Raw genomic sequence first — 27185 nt, forward strand, 5'->3', positions numbered from 1 at the left:
TTTGGCACCTGCACAGTGGTATGCCTTGTAGATGAGGGCCAGAAAGAGCATGTGCTCAAGTGGATGGCAAGCACAGCATCAAGTGGCCTCTCCTCCTCTTCCTACACATCAACATCACACACAGTACAGTCCTCAGAGGTGGCACCCCAATTACCCTTGTTTCTCCCCACATCACTACCGTCCAACCGCCCAACTGACTGTAGGGAACCACAGATTGGCAAGTCTGCAGACCTTTTCACACATTCTATGCCATGGGCATCAAAGATCTGCTCCAAAGATTCATCGACTCAAGAGGAGGAAAAATTTTGCACCGATGCCCAACATTTTTTTATGTTGGATCTGGGGCAGGATAAAGTAGGGTCCGAGCAGAATCCTGACCCTTATCACCAGACATTAATCCCCGTGTGGGGAGTTGATCCTGATTAGACTCAGATACCTGAGGCACAGATGCAGACTGTATTGTACTGTCAGGGCAGGAAGAGGAGGAGTGTGACTTTCAGGACGAGGAATGGGAGAATAGAGAGGATGATGATGAGATTGTAGATATCACTTGGTGTGAAGGAGAAAGGAGTGCAGCTGAGTAGCTCATCTGAGGAGGTGAAGGAGGAGGAAGACGAGGAGGTTACACTGTGGCCTACCGCACAGACACGGAGTGATGCAACCATGCCGAGCAATGGATCCTCAACCACAACTGTTGCTGTGGCCAGCAGCAGTCACGGGTCTGCAGCTAGCAGGGGCGTCATGGATTGCCTAGCATAGGCCATTTTTGAGGCTGCAAAGGATGAGCTTACTCACGTTATCTGCCAACTTTGCAAAAATCGATTCAGTAGAGGGAAAAATTGCAATAATTTGACTACTACATGCATGAACGTCACATGTGCGATCAACATGCGTTAGTCTGGCAATCTCACAGGGATAAAATGTGGACCAGTGGGCCTCACCAACCATCGGCCACCCCATCAACTACATCTGCTGCTTCTTCCTCCTTCGTCAATGTTCCAAGATTGTTTCATTCTACACATTACAAAGCCACGTTATCTGCCAACTTTGCAAACAAAAACTCAGTAGAGGGGAAAAGTGCAATAATTTGACTATTACATGCAAGAACCGTCACATGCACTATCAACATGTGTTACTCTGGCAATCTCACTGCGATAAAACTCCACCATCTTCAATCTGTTGGCCATGGAAATGCTGCCTTTCCACCTGGTGGATACAGACGTTTTTTGAAAGCTGATGGTCATCGCAGTTCCTCCATATCAGTTGCCCAGTTGGTATTACTTCTCTAAGAAAGCTGTGCTTGCTCTACACCAGCATGTTGCAGACAACATCACCTGTTCCTTGGCTAAATCCAGGTCTTCCAGAGTGCATTTCACCACAGACACCTGGACGAGTAAGCAAGGCCAAGGGCGTTACATCTCGCTGACTGGGCACTGGGTGACTCTTGTGGATGTGGGGGCAGGTGGAGATGGGGCTGCTCCACGAGTCTTGGAATCCCCAAAGCTTGTGGGACAAACCTCAGTATCAAACACTTCCTTCACTGCTTGTGTGTCCTCCACCTCCTCTAGGGCCTCCACCTGCACCCTCAACCTCTGTCTTAATGAGACATGAGTTCCAACAGTGCAGAGCGAATCCCCACCACGTCCATACTGCGCAGCCAGGGCTCACTGCAGTCAGGCAGTGTTAAAATTAATATGTCTAAGAGATTGCAGTCGCGCAGGTGAAGAGTTGCGAACAGCTATCCAGGCCGAGTTTGAGCAAAGGCTGTCTCCACTGAACCTGGAGCCAGGGAAGGCAGTGTGAACCTCGTGGCGGCCCTACACAGGATCTTGCATGGCTCATGTCCTAAACCTGGTGGTACAGCAATTTCTCCGTCACTATCCTGGCCTGGATGAGGTGCTGCAGAAAGCACGGTTGCTGTGTAATTACTTCTGTCAACTTGCATCGCTACAGAGGTGTTTCGGCTTACCGGTTAACCGGCTGATATACAACCTGCCAACACAGTGGAATCCCACTCTGTAGATGATGCAGCAACTGTGGCAGCAGTGACGAGCCCTGATGCAGTATCTCATGTCGTATAGCCTAGGCCAATGTAGTACAGACATGAGGCAAATAATGTTTGTGGCATATGTACAGATTAAGGACCTCTGCACCCTTCTGCACATTTTAGAAAAGGCTACTATTATGGTTAGCGCTGACGATGCCATCATCAGCATCTATATTCCGGTCATCTACATGCTGGAGTAGACTTTGAATGGCCTGCAGGAGGAGGTGCTGGTCCCAGAAGAAGAGGAGGAAGCAGAGGAGGATGCAGAAAGGATAACAATGTCTCAAAGTTCCACATTGTCGTCCCACAGGCGGGTGCCAAGGCAGGGTGTATTACAGCGATTGAGGGGGGCCCATATTACCAGACAAACTGTTAGTGAAGTTGCAGGAGTAGAGTAACAAATGGAAGAAGTGGTGAAGGGCGAGAAACAGTCAGGAGATGAAGACGATAATGATCCCCTCTCTGTTGTCCATGGTTAACGGGAGAGGACGGAGGAAACAAGCGTCAGCATTACCCAGCCACCAACACAACATGGGCTTGGTCCTCATGGAAGAGCCCGACATGAGTGCCTTCTTGCTGCACTATCTACAACATGATCCCCGTATTGTTAGGATTCTAAATAGTGCTGACTAGAGATGAGCGGTGTTCGACTAGAACTGTTCGCCAATCTCAAATTCGAGCTGCTTTGGGCGGTGTTCGAGTTGTTCCACGAACCCGAACGATTTGCAAAAAATTCGGCTGTTCGAGGTTATGTTCGATAACTGTTCGTGCACCAAAAGCGTGTCCTGCATGTCTGGCGCTATTTAGAGCACCAATCATGCAGGGATTGTCTGCCACTCACTGTAATGCCACAGCCATGGTGGTTGTGGCATTACAGTGATTGCCCAAATCGATGGGAACAGTGCCAACAGTGAAACATGAAAAGCCGGCAATTCATCAGCGGCATACACCGGTACCCGACAATTTAGAACCGAAAGAATAGAGCTTCACACATAGATTAGATAGATAGAAACATGTCAGTCACACATATAAGAAGCACAGTGACAGTGTTGCTTACTGTACTTGTCATTTAGTGTAAAGGATTTATCAAAAAAAATAATAGTGTTTTCATGCACCGTTTCTTTAAAAAAGCCGGCCGGCAATTCAGCAGCGGTACCTGACAATTTATAGCAGACAGAATAGAGCTTCACACATAGATTAGATAGATAGAAACATGTCAGTCACATATATATGAAGTACAGTGACAGTGTTGATTACTGTACTTGTCATTTAGAGTAAAGGATTTATTAAAACAAATAATAGTGTTTTCATGCACCGTCTCTTTAAAAAAGCCAGCCGGCAATTCAGCATCTGTACCCAACAGTTTAGAAGAGAAGGAATAGAGAATCACACATAGATTAGGTAGATAGAAACATGTCAGTCACATATATATGAAGTACAGTGACAGTGTTGCTTACTGTACTTGTCATTTAATATAAAGGATTTATCAAAAAAAAATAATAGTGTTTTCATGCACTGTCTCTTTAAAAAAGCCGGCCGGCAATTCAGCATCTGTACCCGACAATTTAGAATAGAAGGAATAGAGAATCACACATAGATTAGATAGATAGAAACATGTCAGTCACATATATATGAAGTACAGTGACAGTGTTGCTTACTGTAATTGTCATTTAGTGTAAAGGATTTATTAAAAAAAAATAATAGTGTTTTCATGCACCGTCTCTTTAAAAAAGCCGGCCGGCAATTCAGCATCTGTACCCGACAATTTAGAATAGAAGGAATAGAGAATCACACATAGATTAGATAGATAGAAACATGTCAGTCACATATATATGAAGTACAGTGACAGTGTTGATTACTGTACTTGTCATTTAGTGTTAAAATAAAGGATTTATTTAAAAAAAAATTGGCGTGGGGTTCCCCATAATTTTAGGCTCTAGCGGAGGTTAACCAGACGGCTGGGGCAGATGTTTGAAGCCTGGGAAGGGGGTAATACCCACGGAGCTTCCCAGGCTACTAATATCAGCCCCCAGCGGAATACCTAGCCTTTACTAGCTATTAAAATGGGGGACCCCCCAAAAAAATGACGTGGGGTCCCCCCTATTTTAATAGCTAGCAAAGGCTAGGCAGACAGCTGGGGGCTGATATTAATAGCCCAGGAAGGGTTCCATGAATATTGGCCCCCTCCCAGGCTAGAAACACCAGCCGTCAGCCGCCCCAGAAATGGCGCATCCTTAGGATGCGCCAATTCTGGCACTTAGCCTCGCTCTTCCCACTGCCCTGTAGCGGTGGCAGTGGGGTAATAGGGTTGGGGTTGATGTCAGCTTATAATGCCAGCTGACATCAAGCCCAGGTTAGTAATGGAGAGGCGTCTCTGAGTTCATTGGACATGAATGAGCTCACCTCATGCACGTCACTGACAGCGTGGGAAAATTCTCACGCTGAAGCGCTGAGTGCAGGAGAATTTGACATGAACTCGTCTCATCCTTATGCCGTCACAGCCAGACACTGAGGAGCGCAAGCATGCCTGCGCTTCTCAGTGTCTGCGGGATAACAGGCTGGATGGCAGCGTTCTGCTGCGGTCCAGCCTGTCATCTCGATGTAGCAGAGCTGAAGCTGTCCTGGGAACCATGGAAAGGTAAGGATGAGGTTGCTTTATTATTTTTCTTTTATTGCAGGAGATCGTTGGCTTCAGCTGGAATGGGCGTGATGGTAAGTATGGTTTAATTTAGAACAATAAAGAATTGTGTCTTTATTTCAATTAAAGGACTTTATTCTGGGTGTTTGTGTTTTTTTTTTAACTTTGACTATGGGGTTAGTAATGGGGGTGTCTTATAGACGCCTCTCCATTACTAACCTGGGCTTGATGTCAGCTGGCATTATAAGCTGACATCAACCCCAACCCTATTACCCCCTGCCACCGCACCAGGGCAGCGTGGAAGAGCGAGGCTAAGTGCCAGAATTGGCGCATCCTATGGATGCGCCATTTCTGGGGCGGCTGACGGCTGGTGTTTCTAGCCTGGGAGGGGGCCAATATTCATGGCTCCCTTCCTGGGCTATTAATATCAGCCCCCAGCTGTCTGCCTAGCCTTTGCTAGCTATTAAATTAGGGGGGACCCCACGTCATTTTTTTGGGGGGGTCCCCCATTTTAATAGCTAGTAAAGGCTAGGTATTCAGCTGGGGGCTGATATTAGTAGCCTGGGAAGCTCCGTGGGTATTACCCCCTTCCCAGGCTTCAAACATCTGCCCCAGCTGTCTGCTTAACCTCCGCTAGAGACTAAAATTACGGGGAGCCCCACGCCAATTTTTTTTAATAATAAATCCTTTATTTTAATACTAAATGACAAGTACAGTAACCAACACTATCACTGTACTTATTATATATGTGACTGACATGTTTCTATCTATCTAATCTATGTGTGAAGCTCTATTCTGTCTGTTATAAATTGTCGGGTACAGATGCTGAATTGCCGGCCGGCTTTTTTAAAGAGACAGTGCATGAAAACACTATTATTTTTTTTGATAAATCCTTTACACTAAATGACAATTACAGTAAGCAACACTGTCACTGTACTTCGTATATATGTGGCTGACATGTTTCTATCTATCTAATCTATGTGTGATTCTCTATTCCTTCTATTCTAAATTGTCGGGTACCGCTGCTGAATTGCCGGCCGGCTTTTTTAAAGAGACGGTGCACGAAAACACTATTATATTTTTTAATAAATCCTTTACACTAAATGACAAGTACAGTAAGCAACACTGTCACTGTACTTCATATATATGTGACTGACATGTTTCTATCTATCTAATCTATGTGTGATGCTCTATTCCTTCATGTCTAAATTGTCGGGTACCGGTGTATGCCGCTGCTGAATTGCCGGCCGGCTTTTTTAAAGAAAGCGTCTTCTGAGCAGTTTGTGAGCTTTTGGACACCTTTGAAGGTGTTTTCTATGTGTTCCTATGTGTTTTTGTTTGCCTGCCATTGGTTTTAACGGTGTTCGACGGTGTTCTAAGGTGTTCGACGAACAGTTCGACGAACAGTTCCTCGAACATCCCGGTGTTCGACGAACCGAACCGAACCCGAACACTACGGGGGTGGCTCAACACTAGTGCTGACTACTGGGTTGCCACTCTACAACAGTAAATTTTGCCTGATGCTTTCCGCCATGGAAAGTGACCCGCGTATGCTGGAGTATGGAAACACGCTTTTAGACAACCTTAAGAAAGGTATTCCCCAAGACAACAGTGAGGCACGAAATGTGCATCGTGTCTAAGGACTTCCAACTCCAGGAATGCCAATTCGTCAACGCAAAAACATTAGCAACAGCAGCGTAAGTGGTAGAAGCAATTTCTCTGAGTCCTTTCGCACATTTTTTAGACTAGCTCATTCACCAGAACAAGTCTGACACGTGGTGAACGACTGGAGATGATGGTGCAGAAGTAGCTCGAGCTCAATATCAATACCATCAGGGAGGGTTTGGACCATATACATTTTGGTTTTGAAAAATGGAAGCGTGGCCAGAGCTCGCCTGCCACGCCTTGGAGGTTTTGTCATGCCCAGCAGTCAGCGTTCTCTCAGAACGTGTCTTCAGTGCTGCAGAAGGTGTCCTGACAGATAAGCGCATCTGGCTTTCCCCTGAAAGTGTAGACCGCTTAACTTTCATAAAGATGAACAAGTCATGGATATTCAAGGACTTTTGCACACCAATCGCAGACTGTGCAGACTAAATGATAGTGTTGTTTTTAGTGTGCTGCATTGATCTCACGTTATTACAGCTTGTGATATCTTTGTCGTGGTTTCTGCGCCTGCTGTTGCTGCTGCTTCTAATAGTAACACTATTTTTTTGAAATGTGGAGAATCCTGATTGGCTCTCAATTAGCTGGGTTGGCTGTAGTTTAAGGGGTGTGGTTCCCCATTTTACTATTTTAACTCTAGTGAAATTGATGCCAAGAAAGTCAGACCAGATGTTCTCAACCAATTGACCTACACAGTGATGTATATGTCTACTCCTGGAGGCAACAGGTATGTAGTGACCTACTAGATCAAGATACATGATCATTTAGACACTTAGCATAGAAAAACAAGGGTAAAGTTTTGGGTAAACTAACAAAGACAAATATCACATTTCAGCAGAAGCTCCTGATACTTCAAAGTGATAAAGGATGAGAAGTAACATAACACCTAATAGAAGAATATATACAGCAACATGGAACAGAGCATCAAAAGACAGTCCCATATACGCTCGAGCAGACTTACGTAGATGAAATAAAGTGATAAAAGATGATTTTTATGCCCATATTAATAGCTGAAATTGCATAAAAGGGGTGACAGATTCAGTTTAATTATGCACTAGATTTAATTTAGTAAACTGGGATGCAATTTGTGACTGATACAAAATATATGGTTATATAATATTTCCATATGTATTTGAAAATAACAGTAAATTTGAGTGTATTGGTAGCCAGATACAGTTAGTAGCATAACATTAGTCTAATAACGTTTTTACTAAATACACCAAATATAATGAATAAAAAAATAACTTACCAAGCTGTGAGTTATTTGTGGGTGTTTCATCTAGAATAAATTTAAAACATAGATTCAGTTCTTTGCTCTGCTTTAAAAAGAATGTATCATAACAATATTACCTTAAACTATAGTTTTTATATTAAACATACTTTTTTAAAATATATCTATATATGTTCTTTGCATTTCACTATCTATATCAAAAATAATTAAATCTCACAATATTTACTGTGAAGACTGAGCCAAATTATGGACCGATATTTCCTGTTCTGTTGAAATCACTTTTTTCAGTAGTTATTTGATTATTATCACAAGCAGAATTACAATGCGAAAAACCATAACATTTCCCCCTTTAGTGGTCCGAGGGATGTCAAACTCAAATACACAGTGGGCCAAAATTAAAAGCTTGGACAAAGTAGCAAGCCAACCTTGAGATTTATTAAAAAATGTCTATAATTGAGGACGTTTTTCCTTATCATCAAATATAACGATAAACCTTTTCATATGGAAACAAACTTAAGTGGGTTGTCCCACAAACAAAATACATTTTAATTGATAGATCTTAGAATAAAATATTGTAGTAATATAATGTTATGTAAGAGCAATAAAAAGCATATGGTCCAATGACCTATCGAAAAAATGTATGGTAATAACAAAGGATAAAAAAACATGAAAAATACAGATAATAAAGTATGATACCAACAAAAGTGCCCCCAAACACAATATGATACCCCCACAGTGAGTTTCTCCACAGTACCCTCCAAACACACAGTATAATGACCCTACCGTACCCTCCGTCCCTCAGTATCCCCGGCATAGTATGGTGACCCCAACTGTAATCCTCACACAGTCCGCCATACAGTATAATGGCCACAAAAAGTGTTTTATACAGTATAATGGCCACAAATAGTGCTCCATACAATATAATGGCTCTATATAGTCCTCCATACAATATAATTGCTAAAAAAAGTGCTCCATACGGTATAATGCCCACAAAAAGTGCTCCATACAGTATAATGGCCCCATAGTAAAAAAAAAAAAGAAATAAAAAAATATATTCACCTCTCCCCTGTCCCTGCTGTTCCGGTCTTAGCATATCTTCTGATCCTCTGCACATCTCGGCTCAAAGGGCTCGTTGTAATGATGTCATCGTGCCCACTCTGCTGAGACGTCAGACATAAAGGGGGAATGATGGGAGAGGGACTGTCAGCTGACGCTCCTTCCTCCATCATTGCTTTCAACTGTATGGGCAGCCAGGATGCCCATACAGTTTAAAGTGCGATGCCAGGTTGGCCCTGCCCAGTGGGGAACCTGCCCAACTTCATGGGCCAAATAAGCTCATCCTGCGGGCCAGAGTTTGACATGTGTCCTAGAAGATTTAAACAAAAGATGACAGGTTGCCCAGCACATTATTGTCACATATATAGTCAACTTATTATTTTCAAAGACAGAATTAGAATGAAACATAAAGAATGTGATGTGTATGTTTCATAATATGTTTAATGAGAAAACAAATGAAAAGTGAATTATTCTCCAAACTACTTATTTCTATGTCCATGTGGCTGCTATACAGTGTATCTCTAAACACTGTGGATTAGTGTTGAGTAGGGATGAGGGGATGCTAAGCGCTGAACATTGACTATCCTGAGAAATCTGTTGCAATGAGAGAGAGAGAAATTTCTACTTCAAAAGTCTGGGTTCCTATTGGGGTTTGGGCTCTGGTTCAAGTTCGGGTACAGTTCAGATACCCGAACCGAATTTTTGAATAAAGTTCGGCTCGGGTACCAGAACAGGAAATTCAACAGGTCCACTCATCCCTAGTATTGAGCAAAAAGTGGGTATCTCAACACAAGGCATCTGATATGAGGCATCACTCTTTTCAGTAGTATATAACCTGTATGCCCATATTAATAGTTTAGGTAGGTCAAATGTGGTGACAGATTCCCTTTAAACCTGCGATTGTTCGATCGCTTATAAGCCAAAGGTTCAGACAAAGACTGAGCTTCAAAGGAGGACCAAGATGACTGCCCTGGTAACTCATAAGTTCCCTATGATTGCATTGTGGGGGGCTGATATGTAAACTGGTTCGCTCATGCACTGGCAATCGTATCATTTAAATGCAGCAGTCACAAGTCAGAGGTCGAAAATGGCATGTAAATGGTTAAACTGCAGCAATCTGAGCTAACCCCAGGCCTTGCAGTTACAGGAAGATACTGATTATGCAACACAGCCAGAATATGCCTGGTATGACGCAGGCTCAGCTCCGGATCCAGCTTCATATTTTCCTGAGCAAACTATGATGAACATGTACAGCATAGGTCATTAAAGAGTTAAAGTGGTGAGCCAAATTGCTTTCAAAGAAAACCAGTATACTTCTCCCGAACTTGTAGGCCCAGAGCAGGTTGGTTTGTACTCTGAAGAGAAGGCAAACAAAGATATACAACTTCACTGAAAATTTTTATGTGTAACTCACACGACTTTTCAAAATATGTAAGAATCCAGGAGGACGCCTTAAAAACACAAGATGTACAGATCTCCTAAATGCCTTTACAAAATCAAGTTCCTAGGCTCAGATTAATGCCTGAGGTGCGGTAAACAACCAGACACAGACACAATCTCACATATTTAATAAAACTGCTTAAAGATTAAAAGGGTTTTATCTATACACAACAAATGCTGAAAGTGATTTCCATTGGTGAAACAGCAGCTATCTAGGGATACTCTAGTTCTCACCATACGCGTGCCAGCATATTCTAGGATATGTGATCCACTGTTTCAATTCTATCTGAGGTTGATTCACCAATGTTGCACTAACCTCTATGATCATCTATGACCTTTTTATTGCTAACAGTATAAAGTACTCAAGCTGCCTGTGTGTTATCTTTTTTTTTGAATAATGTAACATTACCAGCTTTTTCTTAATGTTCTATTTATTGCAAAGCTCCATTCGCTGCTGTTTAACAGTTTTGATGGCACTATCAATCTTCAACAGTAGCATTTAAATGGTCGATATCAATGTGGCATGATCGCAGGGTGCTGATAGGTTACAATTAGAGATGAGTGGACCTTTTGACATTTGAATTTGCCAAATTTTCCTCAAAAATGTGATTTTTGGAGAGTAAATTTGAACAAATCGCATAATTGAAGCACATCCATTTTTCATGGCAAGCATATGTAGAACACAGTGAGTTCCCTTTGAAGTCAATTGAACATGTTTTCAGCTCGGTAATGCAAACACAGCCTCTTTAACCCCTTCAGGACCCAGCCTATTTTGACCCTAAAGTCCTTGGCATTTTTGTCAATTCTGACCAGTGTCCCTTTACGAAGTAAAAACTCTGGAACACTTCAACGGATCCTAGCGATTCTGAGATTGTTTTTTCGTGACATATTGGGCTTCATGTTAGTATTAAATTTAGGTCGATAATATTTGCGTTTATTTGTGAAAAAATCAAAAATATGGGAAAAATTTTGAAAATTTTGCAATTTTCAAATTTTGAATTTTTATTCTGCTAAACTAGAGAGTGATGTGACACAAAATAGTTAATAAATAACATTTCCCACATGTCTACTTTACATCAGCACAATTTTGGAAAAAAAAAAATTTGGGGTAGGAAGTTAGAAGGGTTCAAAGTTCATCAGCAAATTTTCTTTTTTCCAGCAAAATTTGCAAAGCCATTTTTTTTAGTGACCACATCACATTTGAAGTCCCTTTGAGGGGTGTACATGACAGAAAACACCCAAAAGTGACACCATTCCAAAAACTGCACCCCTCAAGCTACTCAAAACTATATTCAAGAAGATTATTAACCCTTCAGGTGCATCACAGGAACTAAAGCCACATGGAAGAAAAAAATGAACATTTTTATTTTTCTAACAAAAATTTTCTTTTAGCCTAAATTTTTTAATTTTTACATGGGTAACAGGATAAAATGCATCCTAAAATTTGTTGGTCAATTTCTCCTGAGTACACTGATACCTCATATGTGGTCATAAACCACTGTTTGGGCACACGGCAGGGCTCAGAAGGGAAGGAGCGCCATTTTACTTTTTGAATGGAAAATTAGCTCCAAAAGTCAAATTGCGCTCCTTCTCTTCTGAGCCCTGCCATGCGCCCAAACAGTGGTTTATGACCACATATGAGGTATCAGTGTACTCAGGAGAAATTGACCAACACATTTTAGGATGCATTTTATCCTGTTACCCATGTGAAAATTAAAAAATTTAGGCTAAAAGAAAATTTTTGTGAAAAAAAAAGTACTTTTTTGTTTTCACAGATCATTTTGTGAAGCACCTGGGGGTTCCAAGTGCTCACTATGCATCTAGATAGGTGCCTTGGGGGGTCTAGTTTCCAAAATGGGGTCACTTGTGGGGGAGCTCCACTTTTTAGGCACATTAGGGGCTCTCCAAACGCAACATGGTGTCCGCTAACAATTTGAGCCGATTTTCCATTCAATTTGTTTGCGGACACCATGTCCCGTTTGGAGAGCCGCTGTGTGCCCAAACATTGGAGCTCACCTACAAGTGACCCCATTTTGGAAACTATACCCCCCAAGGCACCTATCTAGATGCATAGTGAGCACTTGGAACCCCCAGATCCTTCACAAATTAATCCGTAAAAATCAAAAAAGTGTTTTTTTTTCCACTTTTTCATTTTTATGAATCAATTTGTGAAGCACCTGGGGGTTCCAAGTGCTCACTATGCATCTAGATAGGTGCTTTGGGGGGTCTAGTTTCCAAAATGGGGTCACTTGTGGGGGAGCTCCAATGTTTGGGCACACAGCGGCTCTCCAAAAGCAACATGGTGTCCGCTAACAAATTGTCGACTCAAATTGTTAGAAGACACCATGTTGCGTTTGGAGAGCCGCTGTGTGCCCAAACATTGGTGCTCCCCCACAAGTGACCCCATTTTGGAAACTAGACCCCCCAAGGCACTTACCTAGATGCATAGTGAGCACTTGAAACCCCCAGGTCCTTCACAAATTAATCCGTAAAAATAAAAAAGTGGTTTTTTTTCCACTTTTTCATTTTTATCAATCAATTTGTGAAGCACCTGGGGGTTCCAAGTGCTCACTATGCATCTATATAGGTGCCTTTGGGGGTCTAGTTTCCAAAATGGGGTCACTTGTTGGTGAGCTCCAATGTTTGGGCACACAGGGACTCTCCAAACGCAAAGGGTTCCAATTTGTTAGCGGACACCATTGTGTAGTGCATGTCAGGTTGGTGTGTGGTGTGGTATATTGTAGTGCATACACCACACACACACACACACACAACACACACACACAATCTCATACACTACAACACACACACACCAACCTGACATAGCCTCCTCAGCTGAGTACGCCCTAGACTGGGATGAGCGGGACGGGCGGGACATTTTGTGTGCTTTGTGCGTGTGTAAAAAAAAAAAAAAAAAAATCAAAACTTTATTATAGTGTGAGTGTACGTGTGTGTGCTTGGTGTAACCTTCTGCAGTCACGTGTGGGGGCGGTCAGGCGTAGGGGCCGGTCAGGCGTAGGGGGCGGTCAGGCGTAGGGGGCGGTCAGGAGTAGGGGGCGGTCAGGCGTAGGGGGGGTCAGGCGTAGGGGCGGTCAGGCGTAGGGGGCGGTCAGGCGTAGGGGGCGGTCAGATGTAGGGGGCGGTCAGACGTATGGGGCGGTCAGACGTAGGAGGGGGCTGAGGAGATGGAGGAGCCAGAAGCAGCAGCAAGGGGGGTGATCACTGGGGCAGGAGCCGGCAGCAGCAAGGGGGGGTAGGAGGCCGGCAGCATCGGGGGGTGATTACTGGGGCAGAAAGGGGAGCAGGAGCTGGCAGGAGCAGGGGGCTGATTACTGGGTTTTCGGGGGGGTGATCACTGGGAACAGGGGAGGTGAACACTGGGAACGGGGGGGTGAACACTGGGAACAGGGGGGGGTGAACACTGGGGGAGGGGGTGATTATTGGGAGGTGGGGGGTGATATCACTGGGACTGGGGGATGGTGGGTTTGATCACAGGAGCAGGGCATTTACACTGAGCCTGCTGCTGCTGTGATCACAGTCCACCGGCTGTCAGAAGGAGAGCAGCAGCCGGTAGATGAAGACGTGGGAGAGGGAGCGGAGGTCGGGGTGCAGGTATGAAAGTGGAGGGGGGTGGAGAGGGGGGCGGGGGGGGAGTCACGGGGGGGGTGGAGGGGTGGGTCGGGGGAGTGGCGGCAATACTTACCGCTGATCAGCGGTGGCGGCGGCAGACGCGATCCACAGGGTCCACAGCAGGGGGTCCGCAGCAGGGGGTCCGCAGCAGGGGGTCCACGGCAGGGGGTCCACAGCAGGGGGTCCACAGCAGGGGGTCCACAGCAGGGGGTCCACAGCAGACGATCTAGGGTTGGGAAGGTGCTGGGAGGTTTCAGCCATCCCTCCATATCTGATTGGGGCTAGTATCCATGTGACGCTAGCCCCCCAATCAGATCTGGGGGGAGGGGGGGAACAGAGGTGACACTCCCATCAGGCAATGCCCAGATTTAAATATTACACCAATTTTCATTGGTGAAATATTTAATTCATACCGATTGGCAGTTTCACTAAAAGTGAAAATGAAACAGCCAATCGGAGGGGTCCCAGGCACGGGGGGGTTAATCCACCCCCCGGGGGGTCGACTTCAGGATGTCCAGTTGCAGTAGCAACTGTGACACCTGAGCGACCCCGCTCGCAGGCGCTGCAGGGGCCCTTTCCCTCCCACAGACGCTGTGACATGGGTCGGGAACGAACTGTTTTCCATGTCACAAACGGTGTGACATGGGTCGGGAAGGGGTTAATGTACAAATGACTTCTCTGGCTAGGGATGGTAACCAGAGAAGACCAGAAGCATGTTTAACAACACACTGCAGTATCTGACTTCTCAGGCTTACTAAATTGCAGAAACAATGTAAAAAATATACCATTTGGGGATGAGAATAAGGCATTTCTGCTGTTCATAGGCAGGTGGTGCCAACGGAAGAAGCTGTGGTATTGTACACAGTTTAGTGCAAGAATTATCCCTTTTGGGGAATAGAAGAAATTTTGTATTTTGCTAAATGAAGAAGAAATAGCTTTTTCAAAAGCAGTCCAAAAATATTGCCTTTATTGAGAGAGACAAAATAGGTATATTATACTATTTTGAATGTAAAGAAGTAATGGTCTCTCAATTAGAAATGAAAAAATATCCTTTTTTCGGGGGTGCTCAGCAGGTTTACTAATCACAAAATGATTAGGCAACTATAAAGGCATTTTATAAAGTCTTCCAAAAAGTATCCCCTTTTTTCTGGAGTCAAAACAGAAGTACTGTTTTCAAAGTGAACAAGTTATGGCTTGTTGCCACTAAGTCTTTTCAATATGAGTCCTATTTTGAGATCTCATCACTTCTCATTAGAGGTGGAGAGGGAGTGCACTGTCATTGTGCATAGATTATCACACAGTGAGCAGAGAGCTCATACTGAGCAGGCATCAGAATTGAAAATCAACACATGTTCAGTAGAGCTGGGACTAGTCCAGCCCCTGAATATATGGTTACTGATTATGCTTTCATTTGATTTCTAAAATGAAAAATCAACAGTGAAGATAAAAAAAAAATGCTGTTAGTGTAGAGAGGGAAAGGTGGAGACTTTTTAATTAAAGTATATTAGAAAAGTGATTAGATTAGTACATTAAATAGATAGGCATTTAGGATTAAAAAAATTTTTTTCGTTTTGGACCACTCCTTTAAGTGTCCACTTATAGTGGACTCTTTTTCTTTCCTCCCAGATACTTTTCTTTTTTCTACAGTACTACCGTGAAACTACCATAACATTTGACAAGTTTTTTTTTTCTTTCAGGAATTCTGTTTAAAATATCTTTCAATTGAAGATTTTATACTTAAAAAGTGTTGTCATTTTATTTCTAAAATGAAACATCATCAAAAGTGAAGGTAAAAAAATGCAGTTATTGTACAGAGGTAACGATGATAACTTTTCCTTTTTTCTGTTGCGCTGATACCATGAAACTACCATAAAATTTCACGTGTTACTAAATATTGTTTTTCGTTATAAATTTGGTTTAAAATATCTTTTCAATGAAAGATTTTGTACTTAAAATGTATTTTCAAGGAAATTACATTTTTCAAAAATATACGACAATTCTGTAAAATTATAGAAAGGTCAGGCTTTGTGGCTTTAGGGAGCAATACTTTGTACCAAACACATGCCCTTTTCACAAATGAAAGGTAATAATGATTTATCTGCTTTCAACAGTGGCACGATAAAGCTATGTTTTATAAAAATGAATGAACAGATAAACTTTGCAATAGAACTTTCTATGCTGAATTACATTTGGTGCACAGCTTTTCAATGTAAATAAAGGTTGCTGAAGGACTAATGTATGTTAAATTACAATTTGAAAGTTTGCATAATTCGGTTCATTTTGTTAAATGAAAAAGATCAAGAAAAGAATACTTTAAAGGATCTTGTTAATTTTTAAGAATTTTTAAGAATTGCAAACTAATGCAAATAGCTATTTGTTTTCCAATAAATTTTTATTCAACTTTTATAATAATAAAGGGAAAGATAAAGGAAATGGAGGGGGGAGGAAAGAAAGAATAGGGTGGGAAAAGGGGGAAGGGAGAAAAAAACAAGGTAAGTGGGGAAAATAGTCCCTAAAAAGGGACAAAGACAAGAGTACATTGCTTTTTAGATACCTAACATTGCTTATCATTTAGTTACAAGTAACTGCTTTAAGATAAAAAAATATAAGCACATACAAATCACGCTAGACATTCTTATTCATTTGCTTGTAAGTCCTCTTGTAACACAAACAAGTAAGATAAGTAAATTACGCAAGACTTCTTTTCCAGTTGCTTATATACATTCTTGTCGAGGCCAATGACCATATTAAATCATGCTAGATATGCTTTTCAGTGTTCTTATCAGGGCCATTATGACCTCATTGGAGGGAAAATGTCTGGCTTTAGGATTTATAAGAAAGGTCTCAAAAAGGACTCCAAATAAGTAATGACTGGGATATAGACCATGGGAACTAGAATCATCTCTAGAACCATAAGGGTCAACAAAAAAAAAAAAACAAGAGGGATAGAACCAAGAGAATATGCAGAAATTACATTCAAGTAACATTTGCTAGCTTACTGAGAAAACATCAAGTAATTATTATTTTCTGTATCAAATCTGTACCTTCTTCCAGAGTCGTGACCAGGAAAATCTCATTTTGAAAATAAATCTGAAGATTAGTAGAACCTATCCATCTATATTTCACACCTGTCTTTACAAGTTTATGCGTAATGTCACGGAAAGATTTCCTAGCTAATAAGGTGGCTTTGGAAAGATCTTTAAAGAGTAAAATAAGGTTATAAGACTTGGGAAGATTTTCTTTTTTCTAGTTAAATTTAGTAAATTATTTCTTACGGTAAAAGAGTGGAAATTAGCGATAATATCTCTAGGGACATCCCTGGGTAAGAAATCAGGTTTTGGGATTCTGTAGGCATTAGAAACGATCATCTCGTCAGAGAGATCTGGAAGCAGAGCAGTAGTCATTTCCGTAATGTAAGCCTCTAGATTTAAAGGAGAACTTGCTTCAGGTATTCCTCTAATTTTTAAGTTATTTTTTCTGGACTTGTCTTCAAAAATAGCTTGTTGTTGTTTAATAAGAATTATTTCTTTATGAAGGGATTCAACTGAACTTGACAAAACCTCTTTGTATTTTTTCATGCTAACTATAGTGTTTTCTGTTGTGTCAATTCTATTTTGGACAGACTTAATTTCAGACATTAGTTCTGTTGTCTGTGGAATTATGGCTTGCTGTATAGATGAAATCAGATAATTAATTGATTGTTTTATAAATAGTTCTGTAGCTGGTTTATTGTTGTCTGAGGTGTCTGATAACGAGTCGTTTATATTATTAAGGGAGCCACTTGAGCAGTTTTTAATTTTAGTATCTAAAGAGGGTATGTTGGAAAGAGTATTCCCCATTGCGAATAGACAACCTTTAAAGGATGATTCGATTGAATCACAAAGCTCTTTAACAAAGAGCTCAGATGGAGGTTCATCTTTAGCGTTAATATCACAAAATGGTATCTTGTGAATAAGATTGTCATTAATTTCCACGGGGTTAATTTGTGTGTTTACTAATGATGCCTCTGAAAAAGTCAAATTGACATGCCCATACCCCTTAGTATCATCATCTGATGAAGAAGTATATACTACATGAACTCCATCTGAGCTATGAAAAGATCCAATTGAAGGTTGGGGTGATGTAGTCAGTGAATATCTGAGTTGTTCTCATTGTTATAGTCAGCATTGTGATCTTAATATATTGAGTCTGAAAGTCCTACTCACTCACAAATATCAACCCCTTCAATATTAATTTCTTCCAAATTTTGTATGCCATTATCAGCATATACGTCGCTACTCTCATCACCCCGCATTGTCTCCATGGCTGTCAAGTCCAGCCTCCGCTCTCTCTCAGTGCCATCGGGTCTGAAGGCTGTCGGCATCAGCGCAACCTCAGCCACCCCTGCTGCAGCGCGCGGCAGTCTGCACTCTCTTCTTGGAGATGACAAGTCCGGCTCAGCTCCAAGGGATCTCCCATGGGACCTCCCACCATTAAGCACATGGCCGGAGTCCCACAAAGACCCCTCTCCATCCATCTGCTCCTCCGCGATGACAGCACTCCTGTCAGTGAAAACCGATGGAACAGACACTGCAGGCATATGGACGGTTGCAGCCATCTTCTGGTTGATAGGCGTTGCTAGGATACCGCTCCGCTCAACATTGCTCATATTCCTCTGGGTTGTCGGGTTTTTAGCCTTAATCTTCATTTCCTTCTGGTCATAACAAGCAGGGGAGGCAACGACATTTGAAGAACGAGGTACCGCCGATTTCTTCTGATATTCTACAGACTTCAACAGACTTCTGCAGCTCCTCACATCGGACCATGAAGTCTTCAAGGAAATCGGGTCAGTTTTCACAGATTGTCTTATCTTTTGTAGTAGAGTATTCTCTTGGAAATGAAAGGTCCTCTGGGCAGAGCAAGATAAAGATCTTTGTTTAAATGGAGCTGACGGCTCTGTGCCGGTACTTTTACATGTACAGTACAGACCAAAAGTTTGGACACACCTTCTCATTTAAAGATTTTTCTGTATTTTCAAGACTTTGAAAATTGTACATTCACACTGAAGGCATCAAAACTATGAATTAACACATGTGGAATTATATACTTAACAAAAAAGTGTGAAACAGCTGAAAATATGTCTTATATTCCAGGTTCTTCAAAGTAGCCACCATTTGCTTTGATGACTGCTTTGCACATTCTTGGCATTCTCTTGATGAGCTTCAAGAGGTAGTCACTGGAAATGGTCTTCCAACAATCTTGACGGAGTTCCCAGAGATGCTTAGTACTTGTTGGCCATTTTGACTTCACTCTGCGGTCCAGCTCACCCCAAACCATCTCGATTTGGTTCAGGTCTGGTGACTGTGGAGGCCAGGTCATCTGGCGTAGCACCCCATCACTCTCCTTCTTGGTAAAATAGCCTTTACACAGCCTGGAGGTGTGTTTGGGGTCATTGTCCTGTTGAAAAATAAATGATGGTCCAACTAAACGCAAACCGGATGGAATAGCATGCCACTGCAAGATGCTGTGGTAGTCATGCTGGTTCAGTATGCCTTCAATTTTGAATGAATCCCCAACAGTGTCACCAGCAAAGCACCCCCACACCATCACACTTCCTCCTCCATGCTTCACGGTGGGAACCAGGCATGTAGAGTCCATCTGTTCACCTTTTCTGCGTCGCACAAAGACACGGTGGTTGGAACCAAAGATCTCAAATTTGGACTCATCAGACCGAAGCACATATTTCCACTGGTCTAATGTCCATTCCTTGTGTTCTTTAGCCAAAACAAGTCTCTTCTGCTTGTTGCCTGTCCTTAGCAGTGGTTTCCTAGCAGCTATTTTACCATGAAGGCCTGCTGCACAAAGTCTCCTCTTAACAGTTGTTGTAGAGATGTGTCTGCTGCTAGAACTCTGTGTGGCATTGACCTAGTCTCTAATCTGAGCTGCTGTTAACCTGCAATTTCTGAGGCTAGTGACTCGGACAAACTTATCCTCAGAAGCAGAGGTGACTCTTGGTCTTCCTTTCCTGAGGCGGTCCTCATGTGAGTCAATTTCTTTGTAGCGCTTGATGGTTTTTGAACTGCACTTGGGGACACATTCAAAGTTTGCCCAATTTTTCGCACTAACTGACCTTCATTTCTTAAAGTAATGATGGCCACTCGCTTTTCTTTACTTAGCTGCTTTTCTTGCCATAATACAAATTCTAACAGTCTATTCATTAGGGCTATCCGCTGTGTATCCACCAGACTTCTGTACAACACAACTGATGGTCCCAATCCCATTTATAAGGCAAGAAATCCCACTTATTAAACCTGACAGGGCACACCTGTGAAGTGAAAACCATTTCTGGTGACTACCTCTTGAAGCTCATCAAGAGAATGCCAACAGTGTGCAAAGCAGTCATCAAAGCAAAAGGTGGCTACTTTGAAGAACCTAGAATATAAGACATATTTTTAGTTGTTTCACACTTTTTTGTTAAGTATATAATTCCACATGTGTTAATTCATAGTTTTGACACCTTCAGTGTGAATGTACAATTTTCAAAGTCATGAAAATACCAAAAAATCTTTAAATGAGAAGGTGTGTCCAAACTTTTGGTCTGTTCTGTAGCTTTAAGCTTACTCCGCTCCGCAGCTTTTGCAGCATTAATAACTCGGACTTCATATGATCTTCTCCTCTGAGCTTCTCCTGGCATGATCCCAGAGTGATCCAAAAACAAAAAAAATAAAATGAGTCCCCTTTTGAGTCTTCTGGAGTTACTATAACCTAGGGTTAAACGGAGCTCTGCAAAAACACAGCCGCTCTCGTTCCCCAGCAAACCACGCCCCGCCTGCAAATAGCTATTTGTGTCTATTCAGTTGGTATCTGTTTTTGCAAGAATCAATTTGCTTACATCAATTGCAAAAAAGAAGCAAAACTAAAAACATTCATAAAAAGTTGAAAGTTCTATAAATATTAGAGATGAATACATTTCGAAATTAATCAATTTCAGAGGTAATTTTGAGTAATTCACCAGTCAGCAAATCCTAATACATTTTGATGCAGTTTCAGCGAATTGCCCAAAATGACCACCACCAATCCATATATTGCTATGCAGAGAAAAAGAACCAGATGACCTTTGGCATGGCCCACCGGGCTTCCACATAATGTATTGCAGTTACCCTACTCCTACAGCACAGGTAGCTAATCAGAGGTGCTATAGACCAGAGTTTAGTGGCTTATTGGCACTATAAAATCATAAACAAGAAGTGATGTTGCCATTTTGTGGGGCATGTGAATAGGAGAGAGGACCTCAGAGCTCAGTCACAGTGGTAGTGACATAATACACATAAAATATGCTAATTTCAGATAGCTAATGTGTGACATCAATGAGAATTAGTGTGAGGAGAAAAGAATATATTTTATTGATCAAAAAAACAAATAAGAGAGTCACAGTCTGATACTTAGGCAAGGAGAGACAGATAACTGTCAGTGTGCTACAACTCACTTTTTCTGTCTACTTTTGCACACCAGTACACTCACTTTTTAATTGTGTGTATTTTGGTGCGTCCAATATTGCTGTATTTTATTGACGTAAAAAAATAAAAAAAAGCATTTAAACAGCAAAGACAAGCCCATCAATTCCAGTTTAGTGTCTGTGACAAAGTGTGTATGTCAGATAGCACTGGTTTGCCTTTGTCTTGTCTGTGCATTTGGTGTGTTTAACCCAATACCTGTTCCTGTAATTTTTTGTGGGGGTCAAAACTAATAATCTAGCATTTTTGGCAAACATCTGTCATTTATCATTGCAAATCTATTACCATTTCTGGGTGAATTGGGATATAAAAAAAATGTAAACGTATTTAAAAAACATACTAGTTTAAACCTAGTGTTTGAACAGCACAGACAAGATTGTGTGTGTGACAAAGTGTGCATCTGTTATGATTGTGCTATAGCTACATGCCACCCATTAGTGCTATCATTTTTGAATATGTTTATTCTTTATTTTTCTTGGATTTATCTTGCAATATTTTGGTGTTCATTTACCATTTATCTTTCCAAATCTATCAAGATTTTTGGGTGGAATTGGGAAAAAAATGCTATACTAATGCCTAGTATTTAAATAGCCAGACAACACTGTTTAGTGTGTTGCAAAGTTTGTGAGTTACAATGATTAATACCTGTTCAATCTGTGCAGTTGTATGGCACCTAATATTGCTGCCTGTTGCTGTATAGTTTTGTGTCTAACTACCATTTATCTTATCAAATCTACCATCATTTTTAAGGGGAAATTAGCATAATCATTGGACACTAGAGATGAGTGGATTGAGAGAGGATCAAGCACAAGTCGAATTTTCTGAAATTCGCTGTCCCATGCGAATTAGAACATTCTGTGAAGCTCAGCAAATAAAAAATGCCTGGTGCCTTATCACACACTGCTAAAGACTCAGTGAGCATACTAAAGATCTAATGGCATCAGGCTTAGACAAATAATTACCTGCAGCAATAAGATCACATGTTCTAGCCCAGCCAGTCATGGGGTCTATCACAGGCAGTTTAAAATATAGGGCTTAGCCAAGGAATACTACCTTATGCTTGTACTGTGTAGGTATAGAAGCTCGGGACACACAAAACAAGGAAAGAAAAGGGCTAATGTGATTGTGGTGTACTACTTCAGTGCTGATCTACGAGATTGAGAGTGATTGACTTAGTAACACTGAGTCCGGGAATAAGATTCAAGATATATATAGGGAACTAATATAGATCTATTTTTACACTCAGTGTAAATGTGAATTAATTGATTTTGATAAACTGCAGTAACAGCAACTTAATAGCTGCCTTTTTTTATTATTGTTCAATGCAATCAAAGAGGGTCATTGATAATTTTGCAACTAAAACCAAATTCTGAATTCAAAGCTTGTGTGTCACTGAAAGTGAAATTCCTTTTATTTTGAGGCAGGAAAACACAGGTTTTTTTTGTTAAAAAAAACTCCTTATTCCCGAAACGTAAACACAACTGTTTATGTATCAAACTTTAAGAACTGAAAACAAATGGGTTAATCTGTGCTGTTGTTGAAGAAGAATGATGAGATGTAGAATCCAAATTTAAGCGGTATATTTGAATTCTACATCTCCTCATAGTTCTTGAACGGTAGCGCAGATTAACCCATTTGTTTTCAGTTTTTATCCTCTGAATCACCTCTTCGGTCTGCAGCAGTCTTAAATTCTATCAGTGGTTGTAAGCAGTCTTAAACTCTATCAGTGGTTGGAAATATAAAGAAAGGAGTGTTTATTGGACCTCAGATTCATAAGCTTCTTGAATATGAGGAGTTTCTCCGTTTATTTGTAGGCAAGGAAAAATCAGCATGGATAACATTAGCATTAGTGGTCACTGATTTTTTTGGGAAACTCTGGAGCTGATAACTATGAAGAGTTGGTGGAAAATCTCCTCAAAACATAAGGATCTTGGGGGTAACATGTTCTTAAAGATACATTTCTTACATTCGCATCTAGACTCTTTCCACCAAACAATGGAGCATTAAGTGACGAGCCCGGTGAGAGATTTCATCAAGATATTGTGGCTATGGAGAAAAGATATCAAGGAAAATGGAATCCATCAATGCTTGCAGATTACTGATGGACAATTGTAAGAGATGATCCAATGCAGGAGTACAAGAAGCAAGCAAAAAAGAGTTGTCACTGATAGAGGACCAAACTTTGTAGTGCAATTTTTGTAGCTGATTATAATTCACAATAGTGTTTAGACTTGTTTCAGTTATTTGAACTGTTGCAAAGTATCCTCTAACTAAATATCATAAAATTAAAAAAAAATATTCTGCATCTTTATATTTGCAAAAATAATTTTAAAAGTGCTGAAAACTGTATTCGTTAATTATATGTACCGTATATTCCGGCGTATAAGACGACCTGGTGTATAAGACGACCCCCCTACTTTCCTGTTAAAATATAGAGTTTAGGATATATTCACCGTATAAGACTACCCCTTTTCCAACGCATACCAAACACCGGTAAAAATTAAAAAAAAACAGATTTGAATTTAACATGGTCCTTTTTTAATTTAAATTCTTATGACATGCAGGTATATAGCAGGAAAACTGTCACTCATAAACATATTAAAATAGGGGGGACCCCACGTCATTTTTTGGGGGGGTCCCCCATTCTAATAGCTAGTAAAGGCTAGGTATTCAGCTGGGGGCTGATATTAGTAGCCTGGGAAGCTCCGTGGGTATTACCCCCTTCCCAGACTTCAAACATCTGCCCCAGCCGTCTGCTTAACCTCCGCTAGAGACTATAATGATGGTGGATCCCACGCCAATTTTCTTTTTAAAAAATCCTTTATTTTAACACTAAATGACAATTGAGGGGTTAATAAAGATGCAGTCCCTAAATTATTAATTTTGTAATTAATTTTTCCCAAAAATGTTGACGTGGGGCTTCGCCATATTTTTGTGTCCAGCCAGGTACAGCAGGCAGGAACGGGCTGCCCCCAACCACCAGCTGCCTATTTGTACCTGGCCGGACACAACAATATAGGGAAGCCCTTTTTTTTTTAATTATTTCATGAAATAATAAAAAAAAAAAATACGTGGGGCTTCGCCCTATTTTTGTGTCCAGCCAGGTACAACTAGGCAGCTGGGGGCTGGAATCTGCAGCGCAGGGAGGCCCAAGCTTTCTGGGCCCCCCCTGCTGCAAATTGCAGTCCGCAGCCACCCCGGAAAATGGCGCGTTCATAGAAGCGCCATCTTCTGGCGCTGTACCCAACTCATCCAGGGCCCTGGTGCGGTGGCTCACTGGGTAATAAAGGGGTTAGGGCCAGCTTGGCATTATCAGCTGGCCCTAAGCCCGAAATTCATGGGGTCACGCCAATATTAGACATGACCGCCATGAATTTCTAGTAAAGTAATTAAAAAAAACACAACACCCAGAATAAAGTCCTTTAATTGAAATAAAGACACAATTTTTTAATGTTCTAAATTAAACCATACTTACCATCACACCCATTCCAGCTGAAGCCAACGATCTCCTGCAATAAAAGTAAAATAATAAAGCAACCTCATCCTTACCTCTCCATGGTTCCCAGGACCGGTCCAGCTCTGCTACATTCACATGACAGGCTGCACCGCAGCAGAACGCTGCCGTTCAGCTTGCCATGCGGCAGACACTGAGAAGCGCAGGCATACTTGTGCTCCTCAGTGTCTGACTGTGACGGCATCCAGATGAGCCGAGATCATGTCCAATGAACTCGGCTCACCTCATGCACGTCACTGACAGCGTGGGAAAATTCTCCTGCTCCCCGCATGCGCAGTAGAAGTTTCCCACGCTGTCAGTGACGGACGTCCAGGAGGTGAGCTGAGTTCATTGTCGGCTCATCTGGATGCCGTCACAGCCTGACACTGAGGAGCGCAAGCATGCCTGCGCTTCTCAGTGTCTGCGGGATGACAGGCTGGATGGCAGCGTTCTGCTGCGGTCCAGCCTGTCATCTCGATGTAGCAGAGCTGGAGCGGTCCTGGGAACCATGGAAAGGTAAGGATGAGGTTGGTTTATTATTTTTCTTTTATTGCAGGAGATCGTTGGCTTCAGCTGGAATGGGCGTGATGGTAAGTATGGTTTAATTTAGAACAATAAAGAATTGTGTGTTTATTTCAATTAAAGGACTTTATTCTGGGTGTTTGTGTTTTTTTTAACTTTGACTATGGGGTTAGTAATGGGGGTGTCTTATAGACGCCTCTCCATTACTAACCTGGGCTTGATGTCAGCTGGCATTATAAGCTGACATCAACCCCAGCCCTATTACCCCCTGCCACCGCACCAGGGCAGCGTGGAAGAGCGAGGCTAAGTGCCAGAATTGGCGCATCCTATGGATGCGCCATTTCTGGGGCGGCTGACGGCTGGTGTTTCTAGCCTGGGAGGGGGCCAATATTCATGGCTCCCTTCCTGGGCTATTAATATCAGCTCCCAGCTGTCTGCCTAGCCTTTGCTAGCTATTAAATTAGGGGGGACCCCACGTCATTTTTTTGGGGGGGTTCCCCATTTTAATAGCTAGTAAAGACTAGGTATTCAGCTGGGGGCTGATATTAGTAGCCTGGGAAGCTCTGTGGGTATTACCCCCTTCCCAGGCTTCAAACATCTGCCCCAGTCGTCTGCTTAACCTCCGCTAGAGCCTAAAATTAAGGGGAACCCCACGCCAATTTTTTTAATAATAAATCCTTTATTTTAATACTAAATGACAAGTACAGTAATCAACACTGTCACTGTACTTCATATATATGTGACTGACATGTTTCTATCTATCTAATCTATGTGTGAAGCTCTATTCTGTCTGTTATAAATTGTCGGGTACCGCTGCTGAATTGCCGGCCGGCTTTTTTAAAGAGACAGTGCATGAAAACACTATTATTTGTTTTAATAAATCCTTTACACTAAATGACAAGTACAGTAAGCAACACTGTCCCTGTACTTCATATATATGTGACTGACATGTTTCTATCTATCTAATCTATGTGTGAAGCTCTATTCTTTCTATTCTAAATTGTCGGGTGCCGGCTTATGCCGCTGCTGAATTGCCGGCTTTTCATATATTGTCACAGAAGCGATGCGAACTTCCCTGCTCCGGACACAGCGCAGCGCTTCTGTGACAAGTGAAAGCTGTCGGCACAGAAGCCCTGCGCTGTGTCCGGAGCTGGGAATACGCAGCGATGTGTCAGTTTCAGCACAGAAGCGCTGACTGTCTGGACCTACCGCCGCCGTATTTTAACTCCCTCCACCTTATATTAACTCCGACATGGCAGGGATACGGCCACGGCAGCTTATTAACACCCCCAGAGTATCCCCGCATGTCAATTTCTGAAAGTTCAAAAGCATTACCGGCGTATAAGACGACCCCAGACTAGACAGAAGATTTTTCAGTCTTCAAAAGTCGTCTTATACGCCGGAATATACGGTAGCAGTAAAAGGAAAACTCTTTGATATCATAGAAACAAGAGACAACTAAAAATTTTTATTGTCAGATTTGAATCCAGGATGTCAAAATCATTAAGAAATGGCTCATTTCATAACTGAACCCAACAACTTTTGAAATTATGTAGAATAGTGATACCTGTTTTAATTGTCTACTTTAGATACCGTACGTTCCATGACCATACCGCCTGCTGTTGCTGCATTATCATTTCCTGGTCATGAACCTACATGTAGCAACTTCACAACCAAACATTTTCGATTACCTTAAATTATATTTCAGTTTGGCTAAACAATATTTTAAAAAATAACAAAAAAAATAAAATTCTAAATAAAAACAATAAATATCCTGCAGGTACAGTATTCCATTTCCCTGTGCCAGCATTAGAGCTCTAAAAAGTAGCCAAGGCAGCAGCAACTCCTACAGTTCATTAGATAAGATGTTTTATTGCAACAACTTTGGGCACGTCAGCAAACACAGGCACACTGACTGAACAGCCAGATTCAGTCGCACATAGACTGAATCATTTCTCAGGCACATAGCCTGA

At 41.8% G+C, this 27185-nt stretch overlaps 1 protein-coding gene across 1 annotated transcript in view; it reads right to left on the bottom strand.

Moving 5' to 3' along the window:
* The window catches only part of LOC141252069 (zona pellucida-like domain-containing protein 1), a 420789-nt gene that overhangs the window by 19456 nt on the left and 374148 nt on the right, over positions 1 to 27185 (bottom strand). The window contains exon 9 of the mRNA XM_073670458.1: positions 7597 to 7626. Coding sequence (XP_073526559.1) covers positions 7597 to 7626 — 30 coding nt within the window. The remainder of the gene's footprint in view (positions 1 to 7596; positions 7627 to 27185) is intronic.

Source organism: Phyllobates terribilis, unplaced genomic scaffold (genome assembly GCF_046119375.1).
Source record: "Phyllobates terribilis strain yellow unplaced genomic scaffold, ASM4611937v1 Scaffold_2__4_contigs__length_985480577, whole genome shotgun sequence".
NCBI lineage: Eukaryota > Metazoa > Chordata > Amphibia > Anura > Dendrobatidae > Phyllobates > Phyllobates terribilis.